The 27048-nt window shown below is 38.1% G+C and overlaps 1 protein-coding gene across 1 annotated transcript in view; it reads left to right on the plus strand.

The window, feature by feature from the left end:
• Positions 1-26140, plus strand: part of TTLL11 (tubulin tyrosine ligase-like family, member 11) — a 49737-nt gene extending 23597 nt beyond the window's left edge. Inside the window, exons 7-9 of the mRNA XM_009322127.1 lie at positions 16156-16413; positions 18870-18976; positions 24658-26140. Of these exons, the coding sequence (XP_009320402.1) occupies positions 16156-16413; positions 18870-18976; positions 24658-24947 (655 nt within the window). The 3' untranslated portion in view covers positions 24948-26140. The remainder of the gene's footprint in view (positions 1-16155; positions 16414-18869; positions 18977-24657) is intronic.
• Positions 26141-27048: the final 908 nt, after the last annotated feature.

Raw genomic sequence — 27048 nt, forward strand, 5'->3', positions numbered from 1 at the left:
TACTAAGGTTTGCAAAGCATTCTTCACGTTTTGCCAACCTGATTGTCATTAGTCATCTCGTTATCTTTTACTTTCTCCCATACACAGTGCTTAGTCATTGCATTTTCTATACAGTATCATAACTTGGTGCATGGTGTGCTATTTGAATACTCAGGATATTAGGATTTAAAAAAGGGCTTTTCTCAATGTCATTCTTTGATGGTGTTATTTTCACCTTTCTTCTTATTTTTACAGTCCTTTGCTAATAAAACAGAGAACTTACAGAATATCATTGGAATGCACACAAACACAGCACTAAATAACCCCATGCTTGACAACAGATTAATCTATGATTATTCTCATTTTAACCTTCACCACTGCAAAAAGTGCTGTCATTCGTAGCCCAGTTTTGCAAGTTGGTTTGTGGTGTTTGCTCATACAGTGTATTCTAAGCACTAACGTCTTGAATGTAAAGACTGCATTTTAACTGCCACATAAAGAGTGAATTCAGTCTTATTTTGAATCTCTTGAAATGACCCTGTATTGAGGGACAGCTGAAAGTGCTTAGAGTGTACTAAGCAAGCAAGCTGATCACAGGCCCAGTTAATTTAAAAATTTTAATGGACAAGGATTTATATGGGTTGCAGAATTTTAAAAGGTTTTGTCTTCAGCACTGTGAAATTAATTGGTCCAAAACCACAGTATGCTTTTGCAGTAATTGGCATGCTGCGGTGCCCCTAGCTCCGGTGTGAGCCGAAGTCTGGGTTTATGTTATCAAATCGCAAATGGAGACAAGTTTGTCCAATTAGACTTGAATCACAATGTTTTGAGATGCAGCTAATCTAATTACATTTTTATCGATGTCTCCTTTCTTTTTGCTCTCTAAAATTTTTAGTGAGCAATAGAGGAAAGATTGAAAATAAGCCGAGCAATGTGACCTGTCAGGAGCGTTTCCATAAAATCTGAACTTTCCAAACATTCTAATATATCAAAACGTGCTATAGCAATTACATCTCTTAGATATTCACACTGTATTACATTTGAAGTTGATCATTAAGAAGTCTTGCTTTCTTTTCTCTTACAACGATTTTTAAATGAAAAGAAAACCTTTGTGATAAAATACAGAGACAAGGAAGGTTCTATCAGAATAAGTCACTTTTCCTCTAGTCTTTGTAGTGCAGCCACAAAAGTTGCTGTAATCTTCAAGGTTTGCCCAAGAAGAAGGGAGGTCAGGAATAAAGTGGGGTGGCTGATTAGTCTCATTTTTATGCTTTTTGGAAGGAATGTGGAGACAGTGGGTCTAAATACGTCTTTGAATTCTGTTGTTTGAATAGAGATTATAAGTAAGTCTTAATGGTAATAGAATCTGGCTTAAGGTACGCTGTATTTTGCATCCCTCATAATGAGCAGTAATGACTGGGGCAAGAGGAGTCCCATTGACTTCACTGAGCCGTGATAAAAAGCCTGATAGCAAGGCTTCGCGGCGCTCGGTGGCTGTTCAAGCCTCGTTCCGTAACTGACAGCGTAAATGTTGGAGCTCCTTTGGTGTGTGCTCCTGCTTTGACTGAATTCTAACAAAGTAAGCTTCTTTTGTGTTGTGGGTTTTTTGGTTTTTTTTTTTTAACATAAACTCGGCAATACTTCAAAGCATCCCTGGGAGTTTTTTTGCATACAGATTTTTGCTGGATCCAGCCATTGCTGATGGCAAGCTTCAGCTGACACCAGTGAAAATTCAGATTAAGCATGGTCAGAAATTTGCTCAGGTTACATTGGATAGGATATAAAACAAATAGCAACTTCGACCTTATTCATCAAGTACTTGAGTGCACACTTCAGTGTTTTGCGGAGTTAGCCCTCTGTACTTTTGAGAGAGTGAAATTACTGTAGTTGTTAAGGCCATTCACCTTTTGCTTTTACCTCAGATGTGAATTGCCTTGCAAAAATAATGTGGTAGAGAAGTCCTTGATGTTCTTAGATGTTATTTCCACCATTCAGGGCTTCTCGTATGTAGTCGTCAAAGCTGACATCACTTCAGCCTGAAAAGGGTTAGTGTTTTTGTGTTGAACAGGGCTTAACTTCCAACTGACTTTCAGTACTTGGCTCAGGTGGTTTTGGGCTTCTCTGCCTCAGTGATCTAGGCATCCATCAGGCCCTGAAAGTGTAATACATTTTGTCAAAGAGCGTTAATCTGAACTAACTCTTACCTTGAAAAACTGTCGTGTAGTAAAAGCTGAACAAATGTATTTGTGCTTAGTGAATCCACTGAAGAGAGTACCAGGGCAGAGGAGAACACGGCTTAGCGTGCTGTCTAACCGGAAAACAGGCTGTTCAGCAACACTCCACATAAGCAGAGAGTTACTTCCTTATAAAATTGATTTAATTGAAATCTAATTTGTTCCTCGTAAAAAAAGAAAGTAATTTTATTCTGTCTTCTGTACTCATTCTACAAATGTCATCTCCTCTCTTCCTCTGCTAGACTGCATTAATCGCAGCCTATCTAGTGCAAGGAAGAGGAGGAAAATGAGCAGTTGTTTCCTTTGTTAAGAAAACTACTTAATTTTTTAAAGTACATTTCTAAGAGATAGTACTACATCTTCTTTCTTTGGATTTGCTATAGTTTCCTCTTTAGTTTTCAATACAAGAAAGCAGTTGTGTTTTGAAGTTAAAAATACTTTTTTTTCTCTCTGTCTTAAAGTAGGGGCAGAGGCAACATCTGCGTGCCTTGTCTGTCCGAGTGGGTTCACTGAACTTCCATGCTCATACAGGGAGGGTGATTAGTAGTTAGGCTTGAGTGCAAATTGTTGTTTTCCTGACACTTCGATATGCTAATCATTTGAGCTGAGTTTCTACTATCAGCAAAATAATCTTCACCTCTACTTACCCTGTAACTTGCTAACATAATCTAGTTTTTGGGTGGTATCTTGACTTACTGCAGGAGTTAGTGATTCAGCTGCAGTCTTCAGTATATAGCTTTTTCATGGCTTTTGTATGTGGCACAATTTCCATTATTAACCTGCGGTTAAATACTTCTTGAATGAAATTTGATTTTCAGAATGTTAGTTTAATTGCCTTGTCTAAAATTCAGGATATATGTTTGTTTAATTTGACATTTTTTCCCTTTTACCTTCTGGAATGTATGTTTGTGCTGCACAGAAGCAACTCTGCTTTTAAATTAATTTTTCCAGTTGGTCTATAATGTATAACTCCAGTAACTTCTAATTTTCTGTAATCTTTCTGATACTAAATTACTTCCCACCAGAGAGTTTTCATAAAATAAGTGTACAGGTATTTACTATAAAGATAAATTGTAGTGTATATAGTGTGTATTTGTGTATATATGTCTGTATATACAGCATGCCTATGTGTATCTTTTGTATAAGGTATAAAAATGTCTTATTTCGTACCTGTCTCCTTGCCATCTTTACAGTCTGTTACGATGGCATGCCTACCTAAAGCTACGACCAACTGTGATAGTTTTGATTGCATGAAATCTGTGGGGTGAGCCTTGAATACTTTGTCTTGGTTTCCAGTTACATCTTTGTAAGTTCTTCGTGCGACTGCTGAGTTGCAGTGTGTACTTTATGTTCTCTCAGGAATGGCACAGCTCACGAACAAATTGATTTTTAAAAAAATAAGATTTCATGCAACCCAGAAGATGTTATAACAAATCGATCAGCCAAGGGCATACTAAGGTACATCACCTTCCTAATAAAAGAAAGAAATCATTTCTGTGGAGTAGGGCTCCTGGGCCACATAAGTGTTTTATTAAGGTAACAGTAAAATGGAATAAATGAATGCATAGGCGTGGATTATATTCCTGAATATCAGTGGAAAGTTCTTACATGCACATGCCTTCTAAGAATTATTTATTTGCAATGTATTTAGATGTCAGGGTTAGGAATGGGAGATCTCGTAGCAAATAGTTGTCAATCTTGGTGCAGCTGTGAATTATAGAGCAAATTTAATGATCTAATTACCCCTTGTTATAAGAAATAACACAAATCACTTATGTATTTTCATTTGATGCAAACCATTAATTCACTGCACTGTAAGACGAAAGCCCAAGTTTGGTACTGTTAGTTTGAACAAAATACACTCCATTCTCTTTTTATGATGGATTGAAGTAACTGATAGTACTTTCCATTGGCTACAAAGTGTGTCTCAGCCAGCAGGTTTCACCGACTTGGATGCATGATTTGGGGAGAGCACTGAAAAAAGTCAGCTCGATTCTAACATTAATTGGAATTTTTTAATGGAAGCAATTTTTTTCTGCATGATTTTTAGATATTTCTAAATACTAAGGATGAGACAATACTGTTTGAATGAGGTTATCATATTCTTTTCAGTCTGAAGAGTTTCTTTGTGTTGAAAAAGCCCTCTTGCTTTTAAAGGGTTTTGAGGAAACCTGTTAAGATACTTGGAGGGACATAGAAAGGATCCTGTTCTTCATTGCAGATTTAATTTTGCTGATTTTCGCATGCAGTCATTAATTTTTTTCAACTGAAGTTGCTGAGACCTTAATTCTTTTTCACCCTTTAAAATAAAGAATCACTAGGTTTTTCTTTACCCCAATAACCTCTGAAGCGGGATATCAAAATATGATGTAGGGTCTTTTTCCTTCCAAGAAAATAGCAAACCCAGAGGGATTAGAGACTTAGTAGTTTCTGAACAACTATGTCCTGTAAAATGTAAGTTGTGTTACAATCCTTGGAGGAGAACAAGGAGGAGAGAGAAACAAAACCAACTTAAGGGACCACAGAAGTAGAAGACAGGGAGACGTGAATAAGGTAGAGATTTCCTGAGATAAAACCTGATAGAATAGGGAAATGTAAGAATTTCCTGTTAATTAGACTTTTACACATGGACGCTTAACTGGAAATTGTTCCCTAGATTAATCAGGTGGCTAGAAAGTGCCAGAGTTTGAATGCAGGTTCCTAATTTGCGAAAGCAAACTTCACTGGGCTTTCTTGGGACACCGTTAAGTGCATTCAGTGTTCCGTGCTTTGTCCGTTGGTCGGTATGGTGCTACATTGCATGTGTGTTCACTGCTCTAGATCTGGAGCCTTGCTTTAAGTGAGCAGCTGTGTCTGTGCCGTCTTTTCCCCGGTCGTCAGGGCAGTCTCCTGTGCCAGGACGGACCCAGTCAACGGCTGTGGAACAAGTATGTCAGAGAACAGAGCCATGAAATGGGTCCAGCTTGTGGCGCTAATATTTTAAAAGTGGTCCCCTACTTTACTGGAGAGAAAAATCCATAATTTATACTAACAGTTTAATATAAAGATATATAAATAATAAGATTTTTTAGGTATTTTTAATATAACAAGGGGGTTTTAGGCCTGAGGAAATTATAATAATGCATGTCAGACATTCTTACAAGACACTTGATACAGTATTGGAGTTTAAATATTGCTGCACTCCTTTAACATGTTCCCAGTGTTACTGGTTAACGTGTAAATACTAGTTATTCCAGGGAGACTTACTTGGGCAGCTGTTGGCACTATCTTACCCCTTTTCAGGAACAGTTTTAGATGAAGCACTCAAACCTGCAGTTTTGTGTTTTTATTTTTCTTTTGCTACTTGACTTCCATTCACCTTCCAGGTCTTCCTCCCTCCGTTCTGTGTTGCTTTGAACTTCTGTAGATTTTTCCAGTGTGTGATAGTATTGATGGACTGCTTTGTAATAATCTCTGGTAGCCACTTTCCTCTCTGGAAGAGCATCACTTTAAAATAGCAGGGATATATGTGACAGCTGGAAATACCAATTTTTTTTCATTTGTTTTCTTTCCTTCTCCAGGAATACTGTGATTTGTTGGGACAAAGTTGAAAATGATATCTCTTCCTGGCAAGATGTGTACTTTTCAAGACTTTTTTTTCCTGTTGTAACTATAGGGTAAATGCAAGCATTTATTTTGCTAGCGTTTGGTCTTAAATAGACATGGGATGAGAAGTGAAGGAAAAATGGAGATTATTTCTCTGCTTTTTGCAGGAGCTTTATTATTCTCATCAGATACAGGCCATCAGAACGTTACGTGTTCTCAGATACTGCACATAATGAATATGAATATTAGATCATAACCATATCTGAGAACTGTTTGCTTATTCCCCTGTTTATACTCGCATAATAATGGTGAGGGAGCGCAAAGCAAGTTTTTAAGGGACAGCAAAATTAAGTGCTTGGGATTTTGGCTTGACTTAAGCATAGACATTGAGCAGAAAAATAACATTTTCCCTCCTACAGATATCCTTCAGGTGTCAGTTCTGCAGGATCGTGGTTTTATTACATCAATCACAAGCAGCTTAAGGCTTCCAAAAACATAGTCACAGACAGATGTTGAGCCTGTCTGGGGATTAGAAATATCCTCTTCCATTAAGTATAAATTAACTTAATCACCAGGTATGAAAGATAAGCAGCATAAACATCATTCCCTGAAGCTTTCATTAAAATTAAAATTCTATTTAAAACTAGGCTCATATTTTCTATGACTTGATCCCCCTTCAAAGAGATTATATCTGCTGTAAATTTTTACAGTGACAGTGTGACAGAAATTAATGTATCGGGGGCAGTGATGTTCTCTATAATTTAACTTCTGCTGCTAGTCATCTTGTAGCAGGAGAGATGATTGGCTTATTTTTAAGTAATAATTGGTCTCTAGTCTCTGAAAAAATTAGAAAGCAATAAAACTGCCTAGCACCCAGTTGCCACAAAATGAAAGCACAAAGCCAAATGACTTATCAGCAGTGTAATCATCAGTAGTGTTATTTTGTGTATGTAGAATTCACCTGCTTTAATAGGAGGATTACTGCTGATAAAATGCACTTGCACTGCTGCTTTCTGCTCCATTGGATGACAAGGTAAAGCTCTTTTTCTACCCTAGCATAATCATGACTGCTTTCTAAGAATAATTTCCACATGAGAAGAAATACCATGGGGTTTAGAGTTTTTTTCTGTTCTACTGTAAGGCACTTGGTGGCCTAATTGAATGTTGGCTTCAATGTATTATCAGGCTCGACAACTGGTTTGCCTTTGCAGTATCCTGTATTACTATTTTTAAGGCACGCTTTTCTAAAGAAACAAAGGAAACTCTGGAGAAATAATCAGGCACATAAGTACCTTAAAAGCAAATAGTGAACACAAATAAATGCACTAGGAATAATAAAAGCTACCTCCACCAAAAAAAAGTATCGGGGACCATATTTAACGATCTTTGTTCTATAATAATTTTTTGCAACAGTGGAAGAAAGTCCTTCGGTGCAGGTTTTGCATTGCTTATGCATTATTTCATTACAGTAATGCCATATTTTCTGCGGCACTCAAATAGATGACAGGCGCATAATGCCTAAGCATTCACTGCTTCTGTTACATTAAAAGTAATAAATCATTAGCTAATGCAGACTGATATTACCATTATTCTTAAAAAGAGAAAGTTGGAAATAAAGAATCTCAATTAACAATTAGGAAATAACTTTTTTTCAGCACATTGCACATGAGACTCCTCAAATGCGTTTCTTCACTTCAATAATTTAAACTGTGTATTAGGGAGTGCTATAGAAATAAAAACAGAGGTCAAGTGCAACTATTACATCCAGTTGGATGTTTATCTCAGGTGTGCAGCATCTGCTTGGTATCTCTAAAGGATGTCTCTCCTCTCTGGCGTGCTGCTGTACTGATTCCTGTCATCACCTACTAAGGTAGTTTAACGAAACTAGATTTAATCACAATATCACACAGTATTGGATAGCAGGTTTGAAATGGTTTATTGGATTGAGCTTTAGTTTAAAATACAAGGGAATTAACACAGCCTTTCTGACTTGTTGAAAACCTAAACACTTATTTTCAGACATATTTCTTTTTAAGACACCCTAAAATGAAGCCCTTTCTGATCTGGAAGATACTAACATCACAAGCACCTAAATTGTCTAGGAGAACAGATATTTCAAAGGATAGTGGAGCAAATCCTTACTTATTAATCAGGGCAGATACGATCCATTCCAAACTATGGAGAATTCTTCAGATAACTGAATGACTCGACTTTTGGGCTTCTCAAGTTTCTCTGAACCAGTGGTTTCTCTGTCTGGGTCATCTTCTGAACTCTCTCCATGGCTGTGTTGTCAAGGGAAGGATGTAACTCTCTTGTTACCTATGCTCTGATATTTTATGGATTACTGCAACGGTGTTAGCTGTTGTCCATATTGTGATTTTTTTTTTTTTTAATGGAATCTGAAAGTTTATTTATATTATGGAATATTGGAAACTATTATTTCTGTAGCATTCTCCATACAAAAGTAGACAAGAGCATCTTGAATGATATCATCTAGGCGTGAACAGAAGTGACCGTATTTCTGTAGGCTGAAAGTGGAGAGTTGAGCACAGTGTGCCTCTGCACCGTCTCCTGTTTCAGAAACTCCTCTGAGCAATGCACGATTTGGAGAGGAAAGGCTCTGTACATCTCCTTTGAAAGGGAATGTTAATCCTTGAATAGTACTTGTTGATAATTGCAGTAAGTGTATCGTGGCTCTTGTGGCTCTCGGATGTGTTTCTTAACACAAACTGCATTTCTTCCTAAACAAAACGTGTAGGGCAGCACGTTAGCTTGTCTTAGGTTTTGAGTTTGAAGTGGAGGCTCTACTCTTCTCTGCACATGATATGAAAATGTCAGTAATTTTTTCATCCATTGCTTTGTGTCCTTGGTGTGGAGCAAGTCAGGTTCCTGCATCTCGGAAACACTCGCTAACAATGTATTAAGGCGGCAAACTTTCAGAGTCCTCTGTTTTCTTTCAAAAGCTATTTAATCTTTAATGAGAAGTGTTTATTTTTATAATAAATCCACCCAAGCTGAAGAGGCAGTGGAAAATCCTTCTCAGAAAGGGGACTGATGTCTGTGGAGCTTACAGAGTATGATACGTGGTAAACAAATAACACTCATGGGACAGAAAATGGAAAGCCTGCAACCAGCAGATGCTGTGCGTGAGAGCTGCTGTGATTGTTGATGACAGACTGCAGGGGCTTCGATTTAACTTTTTCAAGAATCTGATAAATTATGTTGTGTTTGTTAAGCAAATGGCAAGGGTATGGAGTGCATTTTTAATTTATCCTTGGATTCACCTAAAATGTGTTTTGCCAACTCTCAGAAACAAACTTGGAGTGCTCCATTTCTTTCACCCTTCCAGAGTGAATGCAATGTTAGGCCTTGAAGGTGCAGGCCAAGTTAGACCTGGTCATGCTCGTGATGAGGTTAAAATCTAAGTGAGGTGATTTAACTGCTTTATTTCTCTAATTGAGCTATGGATTCTTTTTTCTTAGAGATGGAAATTGTAACTGCTTTCAGCACTTCCCGCTTCCAGGAGACAGGGTAGCTGCTGCGTTTTCCAGATGTATTTTGTATGATGTGAAGTTAGTTGACTGCCAACAACATGCTGATTATCAGTCCTTATTTTCAATGTGATTGATTCTGCTCTTTGAAATATGGACTCTTTACTGTGGCTGCTTTGACTGCCTCAAAGCATTCTCGAAGTGTTGAGTAAACTGCATGTAAGAGCAATAATGTTTCTAACATAACTTCAAAAATCTCTTACTCTGTGGGGTTTAATATTCTTTTAATACTTTTATCTTTGTGCAACTTTATTATTATTTTGAAAGGAGGAAATGCTAGTGCTATTGACGTGTTTTACTTTGCCAGAGGGTGAGGAGGAGATGAATATTCAGTTTCTTCAAATGAAACTCGCAAGTGGCTGGTACAAAACAAAAGATGCTGGTTATTCACACAACGTGCAGTCCAACTATGAAACTTCTTGCTATCGTGTACTGTGAGTGCTAGAAGTCTCTGTGTGTTAATAAAAGTAATGGGATTAGTTCATAAAAGAAAATTCATGAATGGTTGATAACGCAAAGACACTGTTCTGGCTTTCACTTACTGTTTCCTAAATTATTTACTTCTGTGAGCGAGCACACCAACATAGTCATACCTACACACTCCAGTAACAAACACACATCTGTTTCTTGGGAGGTCCATATAGTGTGGTGATAAATGGGTAGATAGATAGATTTGTCATGCAAAATATTCTCTGCTTTTAACTGTGTTAACATAGTCCTTGCTTTGAGCATAGTGGCTCAGCTGAGGGAATAATTATAGCTTCAGAATCCAGAACATAATATTTTCTTTTAATAGGTAAGCAGTTGTCAGCTGATACAAAAATTGCTTAACTTTTACTTCTAGCGGTGCCCTAAATGTTAAATATATCAAGTGAGCATTCTTAGAAATACTAATATTCCAATTCTTACCTAATTTTACTCTGAACTCGACAGCTAAATTTTATGTACAAGTATACAAACTGTTGGGAATTTTGAAGCCTTTAATTAGTAGTTGCAAATTTGTTTGTCCCCTAGCAACTTGTATTTGCATAAAGATTAAGGCCGGTCAGAATGAAAGGGATAAAACATAGATGGAGGAAACATTAATAAATCAGTAATCGTGTATAAAAGATAAGTAGTCTTAGATGTCGTTTCCATAAGCTTTATTAAAATTGAAATTCTTTTTTAAAATGCAGTTCATATTGTCTCCACAGTTGATCATGTCTAAAGAGAGATCTGTCGTGAACTGCAGAATTAGAGAAATTAATGTATTGAGGTCAGACATTAGTATGTAAATTAAGCTTTGCTTTTATTCTGTATGGCAACAGCAGCATTACCTTATATTTGACCTTTCATTCATTTAGCCTGACTCAGCTGTGTCAGTCAAAACAATTAATTCTAAGGAGCAGCTTTAAAGTGCGGGGCTCAGCTTGCTTCTCCTCCCCTTGCCTGTCGGAAATCCCCTGAGAAAGGAGCTAATGGAGCAAAGCTGTTGCAAGTTTCTCTTTGTGGAGATTTGTTTCAGCATTTTGGAGTTTCTGATCCCTTCCCCACAACTTCACTGCAGCGCTCGTCCACAGACATTTTGCAAGGTTTTCAGGGAGACTAGGGCCAAGCGTGAGAACCCCGTGTGTTGTACCCGGACTCCCAAGGTGAAGTCCTGAACAACACAGTATATAAGATGTTTCGTGGAAGTCACTTTCTGGAGTAAGAAAGAACTGGGTGGCAAACATGCATAGGAGTTTTTAGTGACACTTTGACTCTGACAGGTAACATTACAAAAATGTGTACTTCTATATTTTCCAGTTGACTGATAAATTAATGGTAGAAATGGAGGTGAAAATCCCCCTTACGTTTTCATTGTTGCTGGACTTTGAGCTGTATTTCTGCTTTTTGTAGCTGCACTGCCAATGCTCGTACCAGTCTTTGATTGCAGGACCCTTGGGGAGTTATGTCAGCCACCTCACCCTTATGGTGTGACGATGGCAGATGGCAGCGAAACACAGAAGAAAATGTAATGGTGCATTGCAAGCGAGTGTAATTCATCAGCGCTAGGGCAAAAAATACGTTGTGCACTGTTTCCTTGCATAAATGCGCAGATCACAGTAAAATTCTGTTTTTATAGACACCGAGTCTGGCTGTAATATACCTCGCTAGGCAGTTTTTCTTAATTAGTTGTGTTGAGACCACATTGAGGTTGGGTACATACGAGCGTGTTGAATAGATCTACAGCAAATAAACTTTTATTGAAGTACTGTCTGTGGTAGCAGTGGAGAATTATACTCAATATAGTCAGTGTAAATGCTTGCAGTTAAGGTGAGCGTGCAGAATAGGCAAGTCTATGTATCAATTGAGTTTTACAGATACGGACAAGCTCTTGTGCAGGTTTGTTTTGGAAAGTCTTAGTTTTATTAAAAGTGCAAAATATAACTTTCACTTAAATTCAAATTATATGGTCAAATCAATTAAGGTCTTTTGTATTAGAAAAGGAAACAAGGAAGTCTCAGGGGAGGAGGGGAAGCTAAAGGACGAAAACAAATCATTAAAGTTTATAAAAGCAATAACCTGTAAAAGCAAATTAAAAAGTATATTATCTTTTTTTACTTAATGGATGTACAAGATTTGGCAATAAAGATTAGAATTAAGTTTTCTTGTTCTGATTTAAATATTTTAGACTTCCCGGTGTGTAAGTGGAAAGGAATGAGATGCAGTAGCACACAAAAAAGCTGGTTTTATTTAAAAAATACTTTTCTAGCGTGAAATATGGTTTCAAGAGCTATTTCAGTAAAAGTTTGAAATGAGAAGCTGGTTTTGAGGTTTTTATTCATGACCTCAAAGGCAGCTGTGTAGACTTTTCTCCATAGAAAGGAGGGGAAGAAGGAAATTCTAGGTGGTAATTTAGAGCCTCTGCTTTATTATACTCAATGATATTTTTTCTTTAACCATAATACAGTTGTTTTTTTTTTCCCTACGAACACAATTTTCTATGACCCTAATACGAACCAAACATAGTCCTGTTTAATAATTTGACTGTGTCCATTGCGCCTCAATCAGGGAGACAGTCTTCTGTGGCTCCCAGCAGTAATGTGTCTATAGAGTATTTGTTTACCATTATGGTTTGGGTGTTCTCTTCATGACCACTTCACATTTCTTTTGAGGATGGGGATTGAAAAACGAAAGGCTGAAAAAGACCTCTTTTAAACTACTGTACTTCCTCAGAAGTTCCAGGGACTGTTACTTCAGCGGGAAGGAGGTACGGATTTGGAGATGAAGACTACGCTGAGAGCCGTTGTTCCCCAAGCCAAACCTCTGTCTCAGTAAGGTGGAGTGGATGGACAAGACTCCAGCCTCCCTCCCGCGGCTGGGCAGCACAGGCACCAAAGAGCGCTGGGGCTATAATTAATTTCTCTGAAGCTGATCCCTTTAACAGTCTCTTCAGGATTTTCTGTAAAAAATGAAATGTAGTGAAACTTCCTCAACTCTGCTTGCATCTTTTAAAGTAAAGCTTTTTTTTTTAAACTGAAAACATTAATGATGAATGAATAATGTACAACCCAAAACACTCTTGAATTTAGAATGAGAACAGGTTCAGGGCTTCCAGGTGTCATTAAAATGAGAGTTATGTTACAATAACACAACCTTCTCTCCTACTGAGTGCAAGGTTTCACATTTGGTCAAGGTCTAGTTCAACTGGCTGGAGATTTGAATTTTTAAATTCACGAACAGACCTTTTACGATTAAAAATAGAAGCCTGCATGCTTATTGTTTCTTGGCTGTACTTACTCTTGCTCTTTTGGCAGCCCGAGGGTACTCGATGGCGGTGAAACCACCATCCAATCTTACATGAGAAGGAAAAAAACCTAGTAATTTATTACTTCAAGCTTTCCTTAACTAAAGACAAAAAATAACATTATTTTTCTACTTTGCTATCTGCAGCAAAGAGGAACATTACGAAAGCACTACCTAAGTTTTTTTTTTTTTAAAGACTTTTTAGAGTCTTTTATCTCAAAAAATGTTCACATTTACAGATACTCAATATCGATGAATCTAAGTGTGGATACAAAAGAAGCACCATTATTTTAGAAGTTTGTAACAACAGTCTTAGAAGAACAGATGCTTTGTGAATCACGTCATGACAGCCCTATCTGAGCAGCAATGGCTTGGCAGTTACGAGTCCTTAAACACCAGAAGAGGCTGAACACGGCTGCTTTTTACAAAGAACTGTTGCAACCTCTGCTAACGTTCAGAGTTCATCTAAATAAACGTGGAGCTGGCGTTTCGTGCAGGGAGACGTTTCCAGCCTCGGTTCTGCATTGAGTAGTCGCATCTGCGGTTACAGGTTGGGCAGGTGCTGCAGTGGATGGTGAGCTGCTGCCATTTGAAGGTAACACCTGGAAGTGTGAATGAGTTCAGAGCCCAGATTCAAGCAGGGTTGAAAACTTGGCCCCAAAAAAAGTCTTTTAGAAATTAGAGATCGCAATTTAATTCATACTTATTAAAACTTTTTTTGGCAATGGTTACTTTCTTTTTCTGTAAGGGCCCTTTGTCTTGCAGTTGCCATACATTTATTTTCAACATACTTCTCGCTAGAAGTTAAAAGTGTAACTTTGAAGTATTCTATACTGAAAGGGGACACAGCGTGGCAATGGATTAATGTCTTTCAGGGAAATTTAGTGGAAAAGAGAGGCTACGAATCCCATGGGGATACTTGTTACGGATGACTGACTACAGGATGGTTGTACGAGGGCTAAGGAAATCTGCTGCCTTCTGCAATCGAAGTCGGAAGGTACAGATTTACTGTAGATTTGACTTAACTTTTACAGTGCTGTGGGTGGATAATAACTGTGTTGATTGTTATCCTCTGCTGGAACAGAACTTTCTGAAGAACACTAAATCTGTCCAGGAACACAAAAGATCAATGTAGCAAAAGCACTAATTTTTTTAGTACCTAGTGTGGATTATACCTATTCTTGATGGTGGGTACGTAGAAAAATGACTGAAAAGAAAATGAAAACCTGCATATGCTTAGTGTGTGCCAAATAACTACCATCAGCTATCAGACTTTCTGAACTTAGGAGAATAGCAATCTTGAATTTTACCTAGTTATGTCAAATGTGGGAAAAAAAGTAAAAATATGTCATGCTGAAAAAACAGGTAACATTTATTTCGGGACATCATTATCTCCATCAGCTTTATTTAGGGAATTTGGCAACAACAATGAAGATGAAATAATGTATTTTGACAGTATGTGCAAAGGCCTTGAAGAAAAAATAATGGGATTGCACAGAAATTCTCTTCTGAGTAGTGCCAGTATGCATTTATGTGAACTGTATTGCTTCTGAATGTATTATTAGAATTTCTTCTTTGCAAATATATCTTACTGTACTTTTTGTACCTTATTTATCAGGGAAGGTAAAAGCTTCTAATCATTATTGGAAAATAAGTTTAAATATCAGTAGATTATTACAATCTCTAAGTATTTCCCATGAAATATTCCACGAAACTCGTCTTTTTTTCTACATACCTTATTTGTTCGATGCTGATAACACCAACGTGCAGTTACTATCTGGTGTTTCCTCATCTATGTGGAAGAAGTTAGCCCGTTACTTTTGTGAGGTTGTAAAGACCTTTTGAAAGGAGTATGTTTGGCTTTTAATGTTTAACTATGTGGATGAAAAAAAAATCTTCTGCCATCTTAGAAAAAATTAACTCAGTGGGGCCCAATTTGTTGAGAACCTGTTGTTACCTCAGCTTTATTAAGTAATCTAAGGAGCATTACTGGTTAGGACAAGGAAAAGTAAGAAGAGGAGGAAAAAAAAACCTTTAAAAAATAATAAAAAAAAAGAAAAAAGATGAGAGAAGAATATGATTTTTGGTCAGGGATGCAGAAAGGAGCAATGCAATCCAATGTCCGTCCAGGCTTTATCAATGAATGCACTATAAATATTTTTGAAGCATTGTAAGGGAATCATGCAGGCATGCCTTGATCAAGATTTTCAGAAGTAACTACTTATTATGAGTGTTTCAATTTTGGAATGTTTTAGATGAAAAAAAAATTAAGGGAATATGATTTTCAGAAAATGCTGAAGAGTTATATGGAAAATGTAATGTCTTAAATTGTCATAATTTTGAGGTCCTAAAATCACCCATTTTTTTCAAAAAATACTCATTTCTGTAATTTTGTAGCTGGATTGATAGCCATCCCCTGGATTTCTGAACACTGGTAATGTTTTCCATCTGTTCTGCAGCTTGGGCAGTGCCCAGAAGGTACACAGCTAGAATCTGTTGCAGTTTAATACCTGCACAGCAAATTGCTGACCTCCTCCTAGGGTACAATAGCCAAAGGTCCATATAAGAAGAACCGTGCAGGCTCAGGGCGACTCTGCGGTGTTGCGGTGTCCAGGCATCCACTCTTACCTTCTTGGGGTGGTAAACCCAAGATTTTGATAAAGGAGAGGTTTAGTATAAAACAAAACTTTAAAACTTACAGGAAAATGTTACGATTGTGCCCAGCTCCCAGCCATTTCAAGGGGAGTTATGAATTAACGGTAGCTCTCACAATTAACCTGGTAATGGTGCAGCATCTCTTTGTCAGTCGTATGTATAGGCATTATTTTTGGCATCAGAGAATGGTCTGCTTGTTATCCTTTTAAATACTCCTGTAACATGATTTCTGCTTTAGGGAACCTTAGTACTTGTTCTTGATTTTTCACTATTGTAAAGATCTCATAATGTTTCGTAACTTAAAAAAAAAATCCAGAAAGACAGCATATTGAATCTTGTAAGAATAAGATTAACATAAGATACAATTATTTTATGTGCTACAGGTGTCAGACTTTGGAGCATGTGCCAGAAGCAAACGAAGAGCTGTTGGACGCGGGGCCGGCAGACAGGCGGGAGTACGGTACCACCAAAAGTCCGGAGGCTGGCCTCCCCTCCCTTTGTCTCAAGCAAGTGTTTCCCAAGTACGCGAAGCAGTTTAACTATCTGCGACTTGTGGACAGAGTGGCTGCACTGTTTATCCGATTTCTTGGCGTAAAAGGGACAACAAAGTTGGGGCCAACAGGTTTCCGAACATTTGTAAGGTTAGTAAGGTGAATTTCTTTAGGAATTGCTTAAAGCGTAGTCAAGAAGTTAGAAACTCCCGATCCGATGGGGTAGCACGGCTGTCCCTGTGCTTATCTTAAGTTTTGTTGAATAAAAGCAGGCCCTAACAGTGGTGCACTTTTAGCTTGTAGGTTTAGTAATGCCTTTTAAAGAAACTTTTCCCCACAAGTTCCATTGAACCATTGCATATTTTTTTATAAAATAGATATATTTTTATCATTCCAAGCTCCCAAAATACCTGACCTATGAAACTGTGTCTAGTAGGAACCTGGGTCTTCACTGTACAGCAGATCAGTGATACTTCGGGAGACGCTATTTGCAGTCTTAGTCAACATGTCATGTCCCTAGTAAATTGTGAGAAAGTGACAACCAAAATTGGGTCACTTGAGATCGGATTCTGCTGGCAGTGGGGGCACAGCTGTCTGCCCCAGGCCACAGGAAAGGATTTCCAAATGCCAGTTGCTGATGCATTGTGCGCTAAGGATTTGCATTGTGAAATTGCAACTTGCAATGGCAAGGAACTCAATTTATTTTTTCACATACTTCTTATTTGTGAGGTTTTGTCGTTGTTTTTTATGGATATATCTGTTCTAGTCATGGTACGAGTATCTCATTTTCTGTCTTTCATTGACAATGACAAAAGGAAGCAGCAGCAGATGTACTCTTAAAATACAAACCCTGTTTCTAGGCAGCTGCATTTAGCATTCAGGAATGAATATAAATAATTTGATTTATACAAATTGCAATATATAGAAAACGACTGAAAGCATCTGCTCAATCCACAGACCAGTACAGGACTGTTTCCAGTTCTGTATTTTCTATTGTTTAGTCCAGCCTTAATTTGGCACTTGTCAGAGGAACACAGAACAAATGCCAACATTTTCTTTTAAGAATATTAAAATAAATTGTCATATCTCAATGAAATAGTGTTTGCAGTTTCCTAATGCATGTTAAATTAAACGTTTTAATATTGGCAAATATTTTGTTTATTTTTCCCCAGAGGATCTATACCAACTGTATGGTCCTTTTCTGAAATGCTGTCATTACTACTCATTTCAGAAATAAGGTCATGTTTCAAAGATGTGTGCTGTATCACTTTTCAAGAATAAAATGGTAGACAAGTGTGATTGTGTGTGTGTGTGCGCGCGTGCATGTGGGCAAGTGGTTGCAGAGATTATGCACTCAAATTTTAGCTAATCATAATCTGTTCCCCTTCAATAATTTCTTCATCCTAAAAAATAACTAAAAGGGAAATGCTGAACATGGCTCTAGTCCTTGCTTGGATGCTGCCTAAGATTTTTTTTTGGCACTATCTAGGCCAGACCTTAACTCTCTGTTTTAAGGGAGCTCTGCTTAGGCTACTAAAGAGTAAGATTCTTTTAAATTATCTGGTTTTTTTGGTTGGGTTGTTTTTTTGGGTTTTGGTGGGTTTTTTTGGTTGGGGTGGGGTTTTTTTCTTTTTTTTTTTCTGGCTAGAAATTTTGGCCAGCTCTTTGGTATGTGCCCTAGTTCGAGCCAGGCTGCCAGACATCTGGAAATCCTGGACAGATGGCTAATTCTTATATACTGATCAACACTACACTGCAGGCTCAGACCACACAAGTGTCAGATCTCCTACATGTGCTTATCACCAAATGCCCGAGATGCATCCCGAGATGCTGCTGTTTTCCATGCAGTGTTCAGTAATGCACAGGGTAAATCTGTTCAGTGTTCAGGCACGAAGAAGTAATTCTGTGCCTGAAAGCTTTCCTCCAACCCTTTTCAAACAGGATCAGTCAGTCAAATAAAAGAGTATTTCTCTGTGCAGACTCTGCCTCGTAGATAGTCTGTGCAGATGTGTGTTGGGTTTCACAGTGTTTCGCAGTTGATTCCATTCTGTTACGGCCTCAGAAAGAGTACTAGCAATAGCCTGGGAGAAAGCTGTGTGTAACCGTCTACTCGTATTTTTAATTGAAATATTCAGGGTTTGTTTGGTTTTTTTTTTTTTTACTGCTTTGTTGCAAAACCAAAATAAATCAGTTAATCTGTAATCTGACCTGCTGCCTTTTGTGGCTAGACATTGACATGAGATTGCACGTGCAAATCGGATTTAGATGCATGCATCGAAGTGGGCCATTCCTCCTGCCCAGAGCCCCTTCTGGCAGAGGTGGTGCCTGCATGATCTGCACAGGCAGCAGGACTAGGTACATACACGGTATGTTCTGCACGGGAAAAATTCAGGGCCTTTACCATTTCAGATACACACACTTAATGAACAGTGGTTTGTTTGCTGTCTGCTGTATGTGTTGTGTTAGACTAAGCATGTTACAGTGGGTGTGTACGTATGACATGGGTAAACTTTTCTCCCAATGTTCTCTCAGTTGCCCTTGCAGAATTTTTCCTAACTCGGAAGTTTGGATGTAATCAGAATTTTTTCTTTGTCTATCTTTAACAGAAACTGCAAACTGAGTAACAGCAGTTTTTCAATGGCTTCTGTAGATATCTTATATATTGATATCACAAGAAGGTGGAACAGCATGGGAATCGACCACAAAGAATCAGGTAACACTATTTTGTATTTGAAGACTATGGAAGCTGGGGTTTTGTAGTTTTGGTAGCTCAAGCACACCTCAAACGTTCAGTAAAAATAATGTGAACAAGGCATGTACATCTGAGCCATGTACATGTACAACAAATTCTTCTGTTTAGTTCCCTGGCAATTTCCCTTTATCTATAGAATAGATCACTCTTAGTTTTCAATTTATGTATCGGAACAAGTCTTCTGCAAGCCCCTTTTTATGGTTGCAATTTTGCATTCATAATTCTTGTTGCTGTTTGCAGAGAAGTGTTTAAAAACATTCCCTGTGGAACCTCCAACTTAATTACAGTGTAAGAAGGTATGTCCATATTAGTGTAGCTTACATGGTCTAGCAAAAAATGACCAAACAAAAAGCTATGCGGGAGGTAGAAATATACACATAACTTCTCTTTTTGATTTAATTCTGTTCCCCAAAAAGGTTACTTTGGGGACGAACAAAACTACCTGTATTACTTTTCCTTTCCCACACCTGCCCCCCACCCAACAGTATACTCCCTTTTTTCATCTTCACTGTCTTTGTGACAGGTAAGGGAAGGGCAATAGGTTTCTGCACAAACTCGCACAGTGCTCAGCTATTAAATAGGCTCTTCCTAAGGATGAGGAGCAGCGCTTTTTGCTACAAGCACCCCTTACTGGAAATTGTGCTCCTGTTTGTTCGTATAGGAGCATGAGTCAGTTAAGTCACTTTTAAACATTTCAACATGCAACTTGGATTGCAATGCTCAGTGTAAGAGCGTACTCGGAATGGCTGAAAGACTTTCATAAGAAATTCATCTACCCCACAAGGATTCACTTGTCCTGTGACGTCTTTCCTTTAGCTGGTCAGAGGCACCGTCTGCAGGAGGTGCCAGGTCCGTACCGCAGCGTGCCACTCAGTGTCCCTTCCATTGGACAGCCTCTGGAGAGATATTACAAGTCATTCATCTAAATTATTTACTTCTAACTTAGGAATATGCATTTAAATTAAAATACAGCACTTAAAGATGTTAGCCAAGAACAGAGGCTATGGGAAGTTGTTCACTGAACAGCAGTAAGGATTTTCTACAGTTTTAAAGCCAAAAGGAAAATGTTTATTAAACTGTGTGATCTTATTCCCAGCTTCTTTGGTGATTTACTGTGTTACCATCACATATCTTCTTGATAGTGCAGTTGAGTGGTTGCAAAAATGAATATAAATACTCTCCTATTACAGAACTGCATTTAGAATATTAAGCTATTACAAGAAATCCCTCACAATTTAATAAGCAGGCCAGAGGGAGCATTCCATCCATGTCTTTGGCTTTCTGTTTAAAATTTTATTACATTGTTTGGTTATTTTTTCTAGATTTATACATAAACATGAAAATAAGTTTCATCTGAAAAAAACAGAGCTCTCCGACTGCCCAAATCCCGACTGTATAAATCACACTGTTCAGGCTGAAGTTACAAACTGTCTTCAGTTTACCTGTACCCACGGTAGAGTTCGCCCACATTTACTTCTTGGGCTTATAAGACAGATTTTTCATAAATGACTTTCAAAGAAAAACAAACTAATTGAAATGTCAGTGTTTTCTCTCGTGAGTTTGGCTGTTATCTTCTGCTCACACTAAAGGGTAGGTGTTCTTAGATGTAATTACTTGCCCCACAGTGAGAAATGGCCATAGTAGCTTTGGATCCCCGCGGATAACCCTTGGACCCCAGAGCTGACTTTGTACGTGCAGATCAGTGAGATCACTTTCTGATGTAAATATTTTCTGTGTTGAAATTCAGAAAAGATTTCTCTCAACAAAAAAACTCTTCAAATCTAGTTTTTCTAAATGTTTGAATATACAATTTTTTCCTAAGCTCCATTTCAGGATGCTCCATTTTCTGCTACTTAATGCAGATTGCATTTGCAAGTTTACCTGAGGTTGCTAAAGAAGATTACTTGCTTGTGAGAATAGGTGATTACTAAACATCAACAATGGGTTTCTTCTGTTCACTATCTTAGGGACTTAGGTTTTTAAAGCAAACATACTTGCTTCATAAATATTTCTGAAATATTATTGAGGTGTTCATATGGTAGATGTCGCTAGGGCAGCAGAGCATTGCATGAGGAGCCCAGATCTACTTCTGAAAATCCCTACTGTGCAGCCCAGCTACGATGTTCAGTCTTTGCTTTAAAAACGTGGTGTGTTTTCAGTTTTAAGTCTTGTTATTTGTCCAAGATCCCTAGGTGCGAGGCAAATATTTGTAAAAATATGTTTGTAAAAGTTGGTCTTCAAGCATTTTTGCTTCAATCACAGTCTGCATTCTGTTGTTGTCTTTTCCTGTGTTCTTAGGTTTGCTTGGGGGTGTGCACTTAGCAGGTTTCTAGGCTGTATAGCCTGAGAATCTGTCCTCTGCAAAAAGTGGTAGGTTAATAACAGAAATAGGGTGTTCAGTTCTTCGGTCAGAAGGTGAGACACTTTGGAAAGTTCCAGAATATCTACATTCCTATTATGTGCTCAGCCTTATTAGTGAGAAGGAAGGTTTGCAGTTCTCAGTGAAATAATTAAGAACAAAGAGTGTTTCTCTGGTTAAAGAAATCATATTTGCATAAGGCATTTTTAAAAGCTTCGTGAGCACCTGATCCATATATGTTAGATATAATTTTGTAAGGTGTTCACAATGAGTTGGTGAGTTTGTTACTGACGTTTATGAAGAAAACCTGTTGAAAATGAATAAACAGAAGAAAACCTTGTATAATTTGCTAGAGGAACAAACAGCCAACCTAGCCTTCAGTAGTGAATTACCTCCCCATCTGCTGTGGTCACGTTTTTAGATCTGAGACAGTAATCTATCAAACAGCAGAGTTCAGGGATTATTTTCTTGTTATATTAATCACCTAAATACACCATTTAATATATAACTTAATTTCTAAAATTGCTATGACATTTCTATGTGAACTTAAGTCCATAAATTTGGCAACTTCTCCATAGCTTTTGTAAAATGTTGAATAATTTCAATTGCGTTAATATTCCCATCTCAACAACAAGAAGTTGTTCTTGACATAACTTTTTTTGAGCCGTTTATAGCAGGGAAACAGCAGCTGGAGTATTCTGGAAGGCTTTATACCACTGCTCCTCGTGGCTGTCAAGGAGGATTGTCAGGGCTCCATTTCAATTAGTGTGGGATAAAGAAATCCACCTTGATGCCGCTGGTATAAACTAGCATGCTGGTCACAGCTGCAGCTGGCATCTTCCCAGAAATTGGTTCAAAATACATTTTTATATAAGAAACCGAACATGGACATCAATGTATATACTCCTGCATCTTTTTTTAAAAATGCTAAAATAGCAGAAGAATCAAAAGTCTCCAAGTTGAGACTGACTTTGTTATCCACACCTCTAAAATACGTCTGTAGTTCTTTCCTGCGTAAACATCAAGAATCAGTGATACACACTAATAATTTCTGGTGTGGTTATAGAAATTGACCACAAATAGTGTGGTCATAGAAATTGACCAAATAATTTTACTATTATTAATTGAAATTTGTAAAATTACTTGTATGTAACCTTTTTTTGAATATTTGAACTTGCTTCAGAAATGTTAATGAAGTTTTTGTTTGTATGAAATAGATAAGTATTATTTCGTTTTGCTTGAACATAAGTATCCTATAATATCCTCTAGAGTCTGTGTAGGTGGAGTCGGATAAGGCAAAAGGAGAATAAGTAAAATAGTCTGTTCACATGGCTGGTAGAAGGAATAAATCCAAATCTAAGATTAGAAGGGAGAAAATGAAGGTATAGTGCAGAGGAGATAGAATGGTTCATTATATGTGAACTCCCATACTACTTTAGGTAGGTTAGGGTCACCTTAGTTTCACAGGCATGTAAAATTTGAGTATTCGCATTTAGCATTTCAGTGTGGGTATAAGTCATTTATGTGGTTAGCTGATAGACTTTCACTAGCAAAAATAATACAAATGCAAGTGAATCTCCAGGCTCTCAGAAATTAAGAGATTTGTTGAGAGTTGCAATGAACCAGATGTGTTCTAGGTGTCAAAACACAAAAAACCAAGCACTTCTGTTGGCTTTGCGTTTGGCCCACTCTCAGCTGTAACCAATACAGTAACTATTGCTGCTGTTGTAAAGCAGCAGCTTCTAACTTTTTTTCATTAAATGCTTCACATGAGTGTCACTTACTGGGGAGAAAGTGTGTATGCTACCAGAGGTGCTTTCCCTGCCTGCAGCTCACCGTGGCTGATGAAATAATTTACTGAGCTGGCAGCTGCTGCTTTCAGATAACCCAACAATTCCTTTGCAAGCCACTTTACAGCCAAGATCGTAAGGGACCCCAGCCGCAGTCTTAGTTGAGAGAAATTATACTTCAGAATGTAATTGTAATACTTTGAAAAGGTGCCTTTCCTGCAGCATCAATAAGCCAACATTGTTAAAAAACCCAAACCTTTCAATACCTCATCCTAAAATAATCTTCTTAAGTGTATGTTCAAACTGGGAGAGCCAGCTAAAGCACAAAGCAGCTATAACTGTTCCTTGTTGCTGGCATTCTGCAAAACCGATTGTGGTCTGGCTTCTTAATTAAGCATTAAAGTAGGTATTACTTCAAGGTTTTAAATACAATAATTAGCGTTAGTATGCAGCCCCTCTTTCCATTGGCTGTGGTAATGTGTTATTAGTAAGATGTGATCAAACAACACCTGAAGAGTCCGTTCTGCAGCATGTGGTTTCTGCGGGGTACTTCTGTTTGTGAAGGGGCAGAGCAGAGAGTTTTATTATAGCAGAGAAATTTTTTGGCACTGCACCACTTTCCCTTCGTACACACTTCAACTGTTTGTTTTTCACTCAGCTGAAACAAAACTACTATTGTAGAGCTACTGGGTATGGCTGAAAAAATGGCCTCTTTGCCTTCAAAAGGAAGGCTAAGGACTCACACCTAGTACAGTCTTCGCAGAGAGAAAGCAACACTTCACATAAACTCACTTCTGCGATAAGGTGATACTTGGTAATGGGGTTATCTTTATAGTGCTAAAGACTGAAATGCCATACTGTTTCAGTAGTTCTACATTTGAACTTTTGTTTTAGGTCCATTTCTAAAAATACAAGGTTTAAATGACCCAGTTCAGTTGCCAATATAAACTTGTTTTTCTCTCCAGGTGGATTGTTTTCCTTGAAGCTCAATATGTTACTGTGTGTCTGATTTGGTGTCAACTTAATATTTGAGGCAGCAGAAATCGAGCCTGATATTACATGAATTTAATTGTACAGTATCTTAAAATCAGTTGTTGCTGTACCAGTTTGCCTCTGGATGCCGGGCTGCTGGTCAGGCTGCTGTCTGTAAAACCAGAGGTAGCCGCAGTGATAGGGAGTATCACCCGTCTGTAACCCAGCCTGGGCTTACCCTGTGCTGAGACGCTAGATGAGCTCATGTGCATGTTACATACAAATAAAATCTTGTCTTTTGGTTTTTGAAGGACAGGCAATTTCTCTTCCTATTGAGCATTCTAGATGGCTGCTGTTTAAATTAAAAGATGTTCACTAACACGATTGTATGTGTCCACAACCCAGCATGTACACATTTGACCTTGGTGCTAAAGAAGCAAGAGATATTATTACGTTTAAAGAACGCGGTTTACTAGAGAACACTGGGCTCTGAATCTCCTATGAACACCTTTTTCTTGCAGGAATGTGTTTGCAAGCCTTTGTTGAAGCTTTCTTTTGCCTGGCTCAGAAAAAATACAAGTCCCTCCCGCTTCATGAGCAAGTGAAGTCGCTAATCGATTTTTGTGAGTATCATCTGGCTGCCCTGGATGAAAAGCGTCTGGTTTGTGGCCGCGGGATCGTGGAGCGCCGAAGTGCAGTAGTTCCTTGTCAGACAGATGGACTTCACCTTACACCAGCTGCACATACGGCCCTCCTGAATCGCACAGCCACAGCTACTAAATTTGCAGATTATAGAAATCATCGCTATTAACGGTGCTAATTCACCAGGACAGAACTGAGAATTAATCCCTAGACACGTATACGTACTGCAGGGGGAGAGACAGACTCTTGAATTCCTTTATCTGATGGTCACAATTATTTATTTCAGCTTTTTTTATTTACACTCTTCAAAAAGTCTACTGCAAGCTCCCATTCTCAAATAATGATCCTGGCAGTGGCTATTTATTTACCTCTCTGTTGGACCTACAGTACACCTCACGCGACAAACTGTGCTTTCATCCCAAGTGTATAGAAAACCATGTGTGAAGACAAGGACCAAAATACAGTGGGATGATAACCAGCATCATGGGGTTGGTTGCACTGATCAAGAGGCACACTCATAGCAAAGGAATTACACTGCTTTGTATGCGCAGGATGTATCATGGAAACCAAGTAAGGAGAGCTGCAGTCCCAAATACCAGCTGTGGTATGACTTCGGAAAATGGAAACCTGGAATTATGTTTGTGGTCAGACTTCAGGCTTTGACCCTCTTCTTTCTGTGGCTTGGAGTGTACATGTTGGAATCAGTACAGATTTGGTCATTGTCTATGTACTTATTTTTTTAAGTCAATCTTCAAACACTGAAATCATATTTTGGCTTCTACTTCTTTGTACATGTCTTTGCCATGACAAGTACTGTTAATTTTTTAAAAGAAAAACAAAAGATGTTTATCCTTTTACTTCCACAGAACCAATAAGCTCGCATTTATTCACAGAAAACACTTACTTCATTAAGTCAAATTCGGTGAATCAACCGGTGGTTTTGTCTTCAGGTACTAAGCACTGCTTCTGCAAAAACCCTTACAGTGTAAAGGCCTAAGACTTCATTTAAACTCCAGTGAAACCAATCCTGTCACTGACTTTAGCCTAAACTAATTGCATTCTAGGTTTGCTTATTTTTTACCTTCTGCTTGTTTGTTACCCTATTTGGACCTGCAGTAACATCTAGAGCAGTGGTTTTTCTTGTCTTCGCACATATTCTTCATTTTTTCCCTTAAATAACATATAAGTCTGTACAAATTAGATCTATATTATTTAACAGGATATTTTGTCAAGAATGCTGGACTATACTGCTGGAGTTGTACATAGTAGTCTTTTATTTTTCAAGAAATGAACCATGACTTCCATAATCACACTCTTCTTGCAGGGGCCTAAGAAGGACATGAGACTGGCTAAAAGGACATGGAAAGCTTGGAACTTCAGGGCTGTTCAGTCAAATTCTTTTCGGTCTCATATTTTATTACAATAATGTATGTCTACATCTGAATTTGATTTTCCTCCTTTGTTCTATTCTTTAATGTTAATGAATCTACTTATGTTCTAGTGTTCTTCATCCTGTCAAAAATCGCGAAGCTGTAAGATGGCACAACGCCTGGGCATTTAGGTTTCGACTGGGGAAAACTACCCGAGCTTGATATCGACGTGTTCCCATGGCTGGTGTATCAGGAACGTGACCTCACAGGGAGCACACTGTCAGTGCAGAGGGAGTCCACCCATTTAATGTCATGGACTAAATGCACACGCAGTATTGAGTGAGTTTTTACTTCAGGAAAAGTTTAGAGTTTGCTTTCCTGATGTTAGTTTTAAGCAGCATCCGTTTTTCCGAAGTGGCAATCAGCAGCATGGCAATACAATGCAGAAGTCAAGCTGAGCCCACAAGAAACTGATCCCTAGCATGTGTTAATATGAGATGTGGGCGTCCCTTCTTCTCTTTGTCTTTTTCTGTAACACCAGTAAGAGTAGTAGTAGATGATCTTCTTTAGTTCAACGGCTAGACTGTTTGAAATTTTATGTATTGTACATAAGAGGACAATTGTCGACTAATGCCACTGCCCTCAGCCTTGTTTAAGTTTCGTAGAGATTATTGCAGTATGAAGATAAAATGCCAAACTCCAAGGTCTGGCATCTGTCAAAACAAATGAAGCCGAAAGGGTCATTTTTTTCACACTTTCATTGTAATATATTTGAAGACATTCACACGTTGAAAAATGGTTACTTCTCATTTTGTGACATCTGACATTTGTCTTGCGATTGGCAGCGTGTTACTAGAAAATAGCTTACAGTTTCTCTCATCTTGTGATTGATGTCCTGTG

This window comes from Pygoscelis adeliae, unplaced genomic scaffold (genome assembly GCF_000699105.1).
Source record: "Pygoscelis adeliae isolate BGI_AS28 unplaced genomic scaffold, ASM69910v1 Scaffold114, whole genome shotgun sequence".
Classification (NCBI taxonomy): domain Eukaryota; kingdom Metazoa; phylum Chordata; class Aves; order Sphenisciformes; family Spheniscidae; genus Pygoscelis; species Pygoscelis adeliae.